The sequence below is a fragment of the Atheta coriaria genome, unplaced genomic scaffold, assembly GCF_025399875.1.
Source record: "Atheta coriaria isolate IRGN ID8LTWV9N9 unplaced genomic scaffold, Caltech_Dcor_3.1 hic_scaffold_7_pilon, whole genome shotgun sequence".
Classification (NCBI taxonomy): Eukaryota; Metazoa; Arthropoda; class Insecta; order Coleoptera; family Staphylinidae; genus Dalotia; species Dalotia coriaria.
In genome coordinates this window covers 11547155-11557757 of record NW_027045449.1, presented here as the reverse complement: position 1 = coordinate 11557757, position 10603 = coordinate 11547155, and the positions used below count along the sequence as shown (strand labels likewise).

General features: G+C 38.9%; 3 protein-coding genes and 1 non-coding gene across 4 annotated transcripts; 2 read left to right on the top strand and 2 right to left on the bottom strand.

The window, feature by feature from the left end:
• Positions 1 to 382: 382 nt before the first annotated feature.
• LOC135795278 (uncharacterized) lies at positions 383 to 3489 on the bottom strand. Its single transcript, XM_065306903.1, has 6 exons — positions 3277 to 3489; positions 2923 to 3078; positions 2763 to 2866; positions 2403 to 2590; positions 2082 to 2341; positions 383 to 974 (listed from the first exon to the last, which is right to left on the bottom strand). The coding sequence occupies exons 1-6, from the start codon at positions 3439 to 3441 to the stop codon at positions 483 to 485; spliced, it is 1365 nt and encodes a 454-aa protein (XP_065162975.1). The 5' UTR covers positions 3442 to 3489; the 3' UTR covers positions 383 to 482.
• A 467-nt stretch (positions 3490 to 3956) lies between these two features.
• Positions 3957 to 6653, top strand: RpL4 (ribosomal protein L4). Its single transcript, XM_065306904.1, has 6 exons — positions 3957 to 4083; positions 4545 to 4725; positions 4911 to 5281; positions 5459 to 5829; positions 6023 to 6182; positions 6439 to 6653. The coding sequence occupies exons 1-6, from the start codon at positions 4081 to 4083 to the stop codon at positions 6565 to 6567; spliced, it is 1215 nt and encodes a 404-aa protein (XP_065162976.1). The 5' UTR covers positions 3957 to 4080; the 3' UTR covers positions 6568 to 6653.
• On the top strand, positions 5318 to 5387 carry LOC135796779 (small nucleolar RNA U18). Its single transcript, XR_010549403.1, has one exon. It is a non-coding gene; the product is annotated as a small nucleolar RNA U18 (small nucleolar RNA).
• A 101-nt stretch (positions 6654 to 6754) lies between the features above and the next one.
• spir (spire type actin nucleation factor) lies at positions 6755 to 10507 on the bottom strand. The gene is made up of 4 exons (XM_065306901.1): positions 9913 to 10507; positions 9590 to 9788; positions 9162 to 9507; positions 6755 to 9093 (listed from the first exon to the last, which is right to left on the bottom strand). Exons 1-4 carry the CDS (start codon positions 10235 to 10237, stop codon positions 7912 to 7914), a joined length of 2052 nt encoding a protein of 683 aa, XP_065162973.1. The 5' UTR covers positions 10238 to 10507; the 3' UTR covers positions 6755 to 7911.
• Between the last annotated feature and the right edge of the window lie 96 nt (positions 10508 to 10603).

Sequence of the window (10603 nt, the reverse complement as noted above, 5' to 3'; positions counted from 1 at the left end):
CCAGTATAAAATTAAAGAGAATTAGTGTATAATTAATATAATATATAATTAGTTGTAGTTTAATCCAAAATTCTTAGCAATTGATTTCGTAATATACCTGGTATATCGTACGAGTATGCAATACTTAATTCAATTAATATATGTCAATAATATAGTCAAAATTCATTGAGTATCAAGTGTTGCGCATAAACATGAGTTTTTGTTGTGAACTTGAAACGGAATGAGTGACTACGTTGGAATTGAATCGCTTGGATTTTCCCAATGCTACACAGGGGCCAGTCCCGGTTTACGAGGTATTTACATACAAGAAATCTGTGACTCATGAGATTTATCCGCAGAGACAGAGCAAGAGACACAAATAAGAATGATATTTATTGATATAAAGTGTGTAAAATGTTTATTTAGACGTAATTTACATTGAAAATATTTTTACTTAAGATTAAGGTTAAAGATTAGCTATGCAACCAAACAATCTTGTCTGGTCAAATATGATCGCCATTAGAATTAGAATTCTCTTGATATGATTTTTCAATTAATTCTTCTTGTTTTGCATCACTTCTTGCACTATCTTCGTTTTCATCATAGTACTCATCACAGCAGTCATTCAATTCTTTCTTTAATGTGTTTAAATACACGCGAAAAACGTTTTCGACTTGATTTTCCATATCTTCAACGTTGTGGAATGGCGGAAAACTATTACTATCTTTTTCATTACTAGAATCTTTTAATTCTGTAGTTGTATCGTCAACTTCTGTTGTATTTTTGTTTTCGTTAACATCACTTAACTGACTTGAATCTTTAAAGTTTTTATATAATCTTTTATTATATTTGTATGAGGACTTCCGCTTTGGATGGTTCAATATTTCATCAATCATTAGCATGGTTTCGGAAGGAATCAAAGTCATTCGCAGATCCAATGATTGCAATGTTAAATTTGATGAGTTTAATAACTTAATAAACAAATCGCCAATATTCTGTAAATAATCAGAATTAATCAAAACAATTGATTTATATCTGGTTATATCTCACAGCATAAAAACAAGTTTGCATTTTAAACTAAACAAGTAATTAACTCAACATTAACTACACTAGCAAATTACAAAATTATATAGTTTCAACCAGAAAACAAGACATAAAGCAAGATTTGCTAATATTTGCAAGAACCACAATAAAAATCATTATTGATTATTGACTTATTTAAGCGTAGTTTAAAATTACATCTACAAAATATAAAAATGAATTGCAAAATCTGTTGGTAAGCGCATAACTCAACAACACATAAACCAATTTGGCCAATTCTTTTTTTAAACTGTTCGTTAAAGTCAAAGAATGGTTTTTACGACGAGAAAAATTTGAATAATTGCCGGGAAAACCCTAAAGACAGCCCTTTTCTATAGGATAAAAGTTTGCATTAAGATTCAATCATAGTTATAGTTAAACAGTTGAATTTGAGATGGCGCGCTAAATTGCATTATTAGCAATCCTTTATAAAATTAATTTCTTTAAAATAAAATTGCAAAGCTTATTGATAGAATTGACACATACTATGTCTAGAACAAGAGAGTAAAGACGAATTACATTTTTATTAAACACTACCGGGACGAAGTCACGGGCAAAAGCTACTCGTAGTTAAATATAAAACAATTGTAATTCTATTGTAAACCACATTATCTTCAGCAAATTAATAGTATTTCAACTTAATTTATAGTGAAATCCTAAAAAACATACTTAAACCAATAAAATAAATGCAAATGGCGGCGAAACATACAAAACTAATGATTACCATAGGCAAACACAATTTACGATTTGCGGTTAGGCATGTTAATCATATTACAGCGCGCTACGGATGAACAAACACCTACAATAACAGTCCAAGTTCAAAGTTACCAAATAAGATACCAATTACCACTAATAATGAGAAGAATACACAGGATAATCAAAATATGATGCAAGTTTGATAAAAATAAATTAGTGAAAGTGCGTAATCTGGGTCATCACTTCATCGATTCGCATCAGTTTCGCATGCTCTTTAAACCCATCCATTGTAAAACGTAAATATTTTGTCATGAGCCATGACTCACCTCATTCAATGAATTGTTGCTCAAATCAAGATGCAAGAGCGTCGAATTTGTCCGCAACGCCTTGATCAACAACGCGACATTGTCCGTGGTCAATCCACAAGCAGACAAATTCAGTTGAACTAATTGTGTATTCTCTACAAGTATTCGCGCCAAAAAGTTCGCACCAGACGCACCGAAATTGTTCAGATTCAAATGAAGCTGTTTTAGTTTAATGTCGGGTTTACTCAGAGTGTAACATAAATATTCCAAACCTTTTGATTCTTTAACAGAAAAAGATTATATTGTCACATTTGAGGTTATGATAGGTTATAGCAATGTTACCTATGAAATTATTCATTAAATTCAATTCGACCAAGTTAGGCAACTCTTGTAGCAGCTTACAAAGTGCCACTATTCCTTTATCGGCGATTTTGCAATGGGAAAAGTCCAGAACACGTAGATTTTTATTCGTAGACAAATGACACGCAAGCATTGTTACTTTGTCGCATGTAATGTCCGTGTTTATGATCCTATAAGGCATCAAAATCGTTAAACAAATGTTTATTGCTGTCGTTCTGCAAACAAGAAAAAAAAAGACGCAAGAAAACGACTATAATCCAACAACAAACAAGCAATTATAGCAATCAGTTATTTCCCATTATAAAAACAAAACCTGTTTATCTATAATTAGATAAATACTACCTGAGAACTTCTAAATCACACTTTTCAAGTCCTTTTCCGAGGTTTTCAATGTCTCTCGGCGTAGTTTGTAGAATATGCCATGAGAAATCATCGCCGACGTAAGTCTGCAAGTGCAAAATGAATGTCAATTCAAAATATACAAAATGGCGACGATGCTTACTTGTTTAAAGCATATATTCAATTGTTTCATATTGTTTAATGCAGGAAGAATCGCTTGTAATGGAATACGTTCAGTGTTATTGTCGTTTGGTGCTTGTAGCTGGTTTAATTTTAAACGAATGATGTAATCTCGGCTTAATTCAATCAATTCTTTCATCTGAAACCGAAACAATTGATATTCTGCGAACGAACGCTGCGTTGTTTATTCAAAGGTGCAAGGATGAGTCACCAGTTGCAAATTGATAATTATTTGATGCAAACATGCGACAGGAAAACGTAAAATGTGTTAATTTTTTGGTTTAGCAAACTTATGCAGTAAATGATATAGGCAACCCAACATACATATTATACTTACTTCCTCAGAATTATAATTCTCAGGTTTTAAATGCTCCAAAATATCCTGGAGATGTCTTTCAACATAAAAACATTTCCAGGTGTTAATTTTAACAATATTTTGTTCATTTTCTGTTGTATTTTTGCGTTTTGAGCGTTTGAACTGGTTTGGAATCTCGTAATCCATCTTTACGGGCTTTGTAGGTAAAATTTTACCTGCCCAGCGTGTTCGGAAAGCTCGTCGCCAATACAAATCATCATGAATGTGTTCTATTGCAAGTTTAAAAGGTAAATCTGGTTGTAGATTATCCAAAACGTATCGTGCGTCTTCGTCCAAAACAAATTCGTTGATTATTTTGATATCTGCAACGTTTAAATTCAAATAACATATACATATTGATTATTATTAATTACATACCTTCCCAATGTGTGACAATTGTGTCTAAACACAATTTTCTCAATGTTTTTACTTTTTTTACACCACAATTTGTTAAATCTTCACTTTTAAGTTGTCTGTTTGTGTTTTTCTGTTTTTCTCTATGATATACCGCTAAAATATTACTAGAAATAGTATCTGGTATAAACATTTTATATTATATTTTGTATTAGTAGTTATTTTACGTGATATTTGTTTGTTTGATCAATATTTTCACGCGAGTTTGAAAACAGCGCGGTGTAGGAAGTTAGACTGGGGCCCCCTAACGTCGGACATACAGAAGCTATGTGATGCGTGATGGCCGCTCTCCACTTCCTTTTTATGGCGGACGCCTGAGTTCGCTTGATGTGCTTATGTGTAAAGAAGACTAGTTATAAGTAAACCACAAGAATGGTAAGTGATATTTTGGTTTAGTTCTCTTCAGTCGGGTTTACTCAACGGGTGAGAACATAATTACGCCGGTGCGGTGCTGAATTTTTGTGTAATTTCAACAAAGTGCAATACATGCTGCACAACATGCCATACGCGCGTTGGCCACGTGTTTTCGGCATGGAATACCGACAAATATCATTACTTGCATCTATATATTCATATAAACTAATAAACACAAGATACTGATGGTAAAGTGTACTCTTTGTTTCGTCTAAATTACTCGTAGTTATTGTAATATTCACGTGTAAAGAATCTGAAGTTGTTAGGTTAGTTTACACTTGATGATCTGCTTTTGGTCCGTGTTTATGATTTGTTCATGACTATAATTAACAAAAGCTCTGAAATATTCACTAAAGTTTCGCATTTTTAATATTATAATATTTAAGAGGTGTTGATGAATAATTTGTGTATTAATTTTGTAGTCTTTATCTACGGCTCGCCCGTTGGTGAGCATATACACCGAAAAGTCGGAGGCTGTGAAGGATAAGGTGCTCGGTCTGCCTTCAGTCTTCAAGGCGCCCATCCGCCCCGATGTCGTCAACTTCGTGCACCAGCAGATGTCGATGAACCATCGCCAGCCGTACTGCGTTAGCAACAAAGCTGGTTAGTAAAAATGCTTTATTAAGATTACTATTAATATTCAACTAGTACATGATGATTTTATTGGTCCGTGTTGCTGATATTGTCAGTGATTATACCCTTCAACCACTTCTGATGTTCACAATTTTAAAACAAATAATTTAACCAAAGAAATAGAAATATTAAGTAACATTTTAAATATTCTTCAGGTCATCAGACTTCTGCTGAATCATGGGGTACCGGTCGCGCTGTCGCCCGTATTCCACGTGTCCGTGGTGGCGGTACCCACCGCTCCGGCCAGGGTGCGTTCGGCAACATGTGCCGTGGAGGTCGCATGTTCGCTCCGACCAAGCCATGGCGCCGCTGGCACCGACGCATCAACGTCAACCAGCGCCGTTATGCTTTGGCATCCGCGGTCGCTGCGTCTGGCGTGCCTGCGCTCGTCATGAGCAAGGGCCATGTCATCGATCAGGTCCCTGAACTGCCATTCGTCGTCTCCGACAAGGTGCAGGAGCTCACCAAGACTAAGCAGGCGGTTATCTTCTTGCGCAGGGCTAAAGTTTGGGGTGATATCCAAAAGGTATTAATTATTTTCATTCATTTCCCATATTTTTATATTATGATGAATTATTTGGTCCGTGTTTATGATTTTGTTCATGATCTTATCTCTCCAAATACTGATAATTATTTATTTTCCTATTTTATCAACAAAAATGTAATTTTTCTATTATTAATGTTTAATTAATTTATTGTTTAGGTTTACAAGTCGCAGCGTTTCCGCGCTGGTAAGGGTAAGATGCGTAACCGTCGTCGCATCCAGCGTCGCGGTCCCTTGATCGTCTACCACAAAGACCAGGGTTTACGCCGTGCTTTCCGCAACATCCCCGGCATCGACCTCATCAGCGTCGAGAAGCTTAACCTGCTGAAACTCGCGCCCGGTGGTCATGTCGGCCGCTTTGTCATCTGGACTCAGTCTGCATTCGAGAAGTTGGACAAACTGTTCGGCACCTGGAAGAGCAACTCGCTCGAAAAGAAGGGCTACAATCTGCCCCAGCCCAAGATGGCCAACACCGACCTCTCCAAGTTGTTGAAATCCGAGGAAATCAAGAGCGTTCTCCGTGCGCCACAGTATGTTGTATTACTTTATTATTATACAAATCATGTTTTGAAATTATTTACTGATGAAACTTTTATTTATTCAGAGCATTGGGTTATGAATTCATGTGATTACTTGTTGACATCTGATTTTATTTATACTCAATTGTTCTTCAAAGTTGAAAATTTCGTTGATGTTTACTGATTGTATTGTTTTGATTTGTAGGAAGAAGGTTGAACGTCGTGTACGTCGTCTCAATCCATTGACTAACGCCAAGGCCATGCTCAAGCTGAACCCGTACGCGGCCGTCCTTAAGAGGCAGGCTATTCTCGCCACCAAGAAGCGCGCGCTCCTGAGGGAAGAGGAACTCGCAAAGAAGCGTGGTGTAAGTAAAAACATTACAAAGTGTTAAAAAAGCACAAAGTATACACTTTTAGCTCAATTTAAGTTAAGTTTCGTTTAATTTTGGACATAAAATTTACTTTTTAACTGTTTTTTAAATGATGATATGCTTTTTGAGCACTGGGTTATGAGAAATTACCATGATTACTCGTTGACATTCATAACTGATTCAATAACTATCAAAATTCTTCAAAGTAATATTTTATGTACTTTTTTAATTTTTATCTTTTATTTTATAGATCAAGCTGGCCGCTGATCATCCAGTGGTGAGGTCCGCCAAGATGCAGGCCAAGCGGCGAGCGCAGATCCTGAAGGACAGGAAGAAGAAGCCGAAGACTGCGAAGAAGGCGGCGCCGGCGAAGAAGTAACCGCTTACCACATCATATGAGTTTTAAAATTATTACATCTGTGGTATCAGGTTATTATTTGTATCTAAAAAAAAGTTGAAAATCGGCGTGACGTCTCATTCTTACAAAACAAACCTTCACTCAAGTAAGTCCCATCCTTTAAAAACATCTTAAAAACACAATCATTAAGAATAAACAAATACAAGCGTTGTTTTAAGCCAATAATTTATATTTTTTGTTTCGTTCATTTTTGTGTTTCCATTCGGCGTCAAACATAAAGTTTTGGTGACTGAAGTGGAAGAGATCAAATGATTCGGTGTCGAATTTCATAGTTTCAAGCGTTTTCAAGGTTCTTACCAGCAAGGTCTTATGTTTTAGACTAGTTTATCGTTTGTTTTTTGCTATGCACTTTTAACCTTAATAGATATTTGTATTTTTGCGACAGTAGAAAACCACAAACGCCACCGAAATGCTATTTTGAACAAGAATTGTCACCTAGAAGTCTACTTGAGTCTTTGTTTCGTGTGTAACGTTTGTACTTTTCTATTGTCCTTACAATAATTTTAACAATCAACACGCATTTCTTATATATCAGTATGTTTTTGCTTAGAGTCGCAATTCGTGTGCTTGATATTGATATAGTTTCATTATTAATATCATTTATTCTACATCCATGATTGTGTCGTGGTATATATCTTTAGAAATCTCAACAGCAGATATACAATTTGTTTCTATATTCATAGTTTTCCTCTGATTACGAAAATAATAGACTCTATCTTTGGTTGTATTGTGGTTGCAATGGTTTAAAGACACTTTAAACAAATACTTGACTTATATTCACACAATTCGGATAAAAACTCTTGTTTTGTGATCAAGTTTTAGGCCACACACATTTTTGAAGCATGCATATCTCATACAAAAGAAAACTGAATTCTGCATAATAATCAATAAATAATACAATTCTATACGCGCGTTAACATAAAATCTGACTCGATATCTTCTTTAATATATAATTAATATTTACAGTCTTAGGGTTTCCATTTATTATTAGATTTAAACATGTCTGTGCTCATTTTCTAATACTTAACTTGTTGGTTATTGTGCCTCAAATATCTTTGACTATTTAATCACTTATCGATTAGTTCTTAGACAACTAGAAAGATCATTTTGGTCTAAAGTTGGTTGTTTGCAGCAAAGTGTTTTTTTCCGTGGTGGGATGTCTACTGAAGAAAAGGAACTTAAACGTTAAACAATACTAGAAACACAGCCCCGATTAATGTCATTATACATTTCGTTAATTCCCTCAACGCAACCTGTAATCTGTAATCTTTGGAAGTGTGAATTGTGAATGCAATTGCTACTAGTTCATTGCACCGTGAAAACCGGCTCCAAGTTGAGCGTCAAGTTCTGCAGGTGTTTGTTGCGGATGGCGCTGCGATTCGCCTGTCCGGACTTGATGATCTGCAGCACCATCATTTTACAGTCGTTGCACACCAGCATCTGGCTGCCCTTCAATCGATCGACAACATTCGGTTTGGTTACAGTTAGAGCTTTATTTCGAAACCGATCCAGAGATGATGAAGGCCGCGAATTGCACGGGCTCGGCTGCGGGCTGGAATTCGCGCTGTTTTTGTTATTCAACACTTTGGAGTACTCCTCCTCGGGTGTGCACATATTACTCGGACTGAGTAGCACCACCGGCAGGCTGGAGTAATGCTCCATGGGGATGTTCATCTTTGAGTAGCATTTTGAGCAGACTGTACGCTTGCATAGCGAACACCGATGCCCCCATGGACCGAGGATACCAAAACGTGTTTTCAGACACAGGAAACACACCTTACGGTTTTCAACGTCGCCGCGTACATGTCCTTCGACCGGAAGTGCTTCTAACTCCGCCTTGGTGAGTACTATCCGAATATGCACGATTTCTTCGAGGGTGAGTGCTAAGCGATCTTCCAGACTTACATTTTCATGCCAGGGTTTTGAGTTGTCTTCCAGTGCTTTGGAGATTTCCGGTGGTAACTGCACGGAGACACCGTCGAGTGTATCGTTGCTCGCACATGACTGCCGCGAGCAAGGTCGTGACTGTGGAACACTTTGACTGCCCATATTCGGTTCGAGACAAACACTCAATGAATGCCTTCGCGGTGCAGCGCGCAGCGGTGTTTCTAATGCTAAGTCGTACGGCTCCAGGCGAGTCAACTCCGGCGTCGGCCAGGACTCGGAACTGTCGTCAGAATCATCATCGTCGTCATCCAGTTGCGCCAAATCGATTTTGATGAGGCGGCGCGCTGTTGTGTTCGCTGAGTCACCGCCGCCGCCGCCAGTGGGTAAATGTCGCGCTTTCGTTGGCGATTGCGGAAATTTGGTTTTGCGCAGCTTGCGACCTTTGCGTATCGAATGCATTAGTTGCTCGCGCGGTGTGTACGTATACTGACGCGGTGGTAGTTTCCGATCGGAGACTTTCTTCAGCGGCGGGCGCGATCGAATGAAATCGAGGATAATGGCACGCGCGTCTTTGTTCACTTTTGGTACGTCGTCATTCACCTACACAAACATTTACAAAAAAACATACAAACATTTTGATTTGATTACTGAGTGTATTTGTAACTTACAATAATTTTCCTAAGCTGATATCGGCATGTCCTGATATCCTTCATGAGTATCTCATAGGGTGTCAGTTCGTATTCAATCGGCGCCTTGGTATAGTTGACTTTCTTCAGATTGAAACCCCGTCGCAGTTCGGACATGACCTGCACCCAGAAGCGCGCCCAATCAGCGAATTGCAACTGCTCCAGGTCCGTGTTGGTGCTGTTGTCGCCATTACGTGTGTTGATGCCGGACGCGACGCTTTCCAGAAACGTGGCCAATTCGAGCGCTTCGGCTACCAGTGCTTTCACTACTGCGCGGTAATGTGACTCGGCTTCGGTTTTACTTAATTTACCCACATGTTTCTCGCATCTACAGATAAAAATTTTAAATATTATACTACATAATGAGTATTTTTACGAAAACATGTTGATATATCTTATCAATTAATCACCTTTCTAGTATTTTATGTAGTGTTATGTGATTAGGATGGCGCGAAGCTGAATCGTCACCATCCGGATCACCAGAATCCCTCTCAATGCCCTCATCGTCTGTCTCATGATGAAAACTCTGCTCGTACACCACCATGTCATTGATCAACTCCTCAAGGTCTTTGCTTATGGTTCGCTCTTCACCATTATTAGTCCCTTGATCTACAATAGACATAAAAAATGTTTGTAAAAAGTTCAAAGTTCATGTATTCAATTCATAAGTCTTGTAGGAAAGTGTAGGTCAAAGGTTAGATCAGGCTGACCTATTTATTCCACCCTGGCTCACCTAAAGCATTATAAATAATGCACCCCAAGCCGTTGATGAGTTCCAACTGGTTGGCAATTGGCTTCCGAGGATCATCCCGCTGTTGAAGGTACAAAGTGTTTGGATGTAAATTCCCGTCCGCCTGTAAATAGACATGCTGCATGTCCGTCACCAGGTAGCTGGTGGTCCGATGGTCCGCGCGCAGATTGTCGACGAAGAACTTGGCGCACTGATGGCACAGCGCCCACGCGTGCTCTTCGCGGATGGACGAGTGAAACGAGGTGATGATGTCCGCCAGCGAGACACTGCCGTCCGAATTGAGGCGGCACTTGGTGGTGGACGTCATGACCGAGGGTGTTTACCCTGTGGTGCACTTCACAACGCCGCCGGCGCAGCCGCTCGTGTGCGGCATTTGATACGCGCACGCACTGCACACACCGCCGCCAGGTGAATCGATGCGATGCGGTTGAATGAGTGGAATGTTTTCATCCGAGCACGTCGTCGTCGGTGTCATGTGTATTGATCGAATCGATACGACGGCACGACTCGAATCTCGCCGTCACCCACTTTGCGCGGCGCTGACCTTGCATCTGGATTCGTGCGAGGCGCGAGCGCGAAAATCCATAGCGACGCGCAGCCAACGCACGCCGAAAATAGAACAGCGAGCGCGGGTGTAGCTCAGCGCGCGGAATCAGTTTACAGGCAATTAATG

What these genes read in the sequence shown, in the direction of transcription:
- LOC135795278 (XM_065306903.1), bottom strand. Translation starts at nt 3,441, where the DNA reads ATGGATTACGAGATTCCAAACCAGTTCAAACGCTCAAAACGCAAAAAT. An exon ending in TGAATATATGCTTTAAACAA is followed by an intron (nt 2,867 to 2,922) that starts GTAAGCATCGTC and finishes TTGCACTTGCAG; the next exon opens with ACTTACGTCGGCGATGATTT. An exon ending in TTTAATGAATAATTTCATAG is followed by an intron (nt 2,342 to 2,402) that starts GTAACATTGCTA and finishes TTTCTGTTAAAG; the next exon opens with AATCAAAAGGTTTGGAATAT.
- RpL4 (XM_065306904.1), top strand. An exon ending in CTGCGTTAGCAACAAAGCTG is followed by an intron (nt 4,726 to 4,910) that starts GTTAGTAAAAAT and finishes AATATTCTTCAG; the next exon opens with GTCATCAGACTTCTGCTGAA. An exon ending in AACTCGCAAAGAAGCGTGGT is followed by an intron (nt 6,183 to 6,438) that starts GTAAGTAAAAAC and finishes TTTATTTTATAG; the next exon opens with ATCAAGCTGGCCGCTGATCA.
- spir (XM_065306901.1), bottom strand. Translation starts at nt 10,237, where the DNA reads ATGACGTCCACCACCAAGTGCCGCCTCAATTCGGACGGCAGTGTCTCG. An exon ending in CATTATTTATAATGCTTTAG is followed by an intron (nt 9,789 to 9,912) that starts GTGAGCCAGGGT and finishes TGTCTATTGTAG; the next exon opens with ATCAAGGGACTAATAATGGT. An exon ending in CTACATAAAATACTAGAAAG is followed by an intron (nt 9,508 to 9,589) that starts GTGATTAATTGA and finishes TTTTATCTGTAG; the next exon opens with ATGCGAGAAACATGTGGGTA.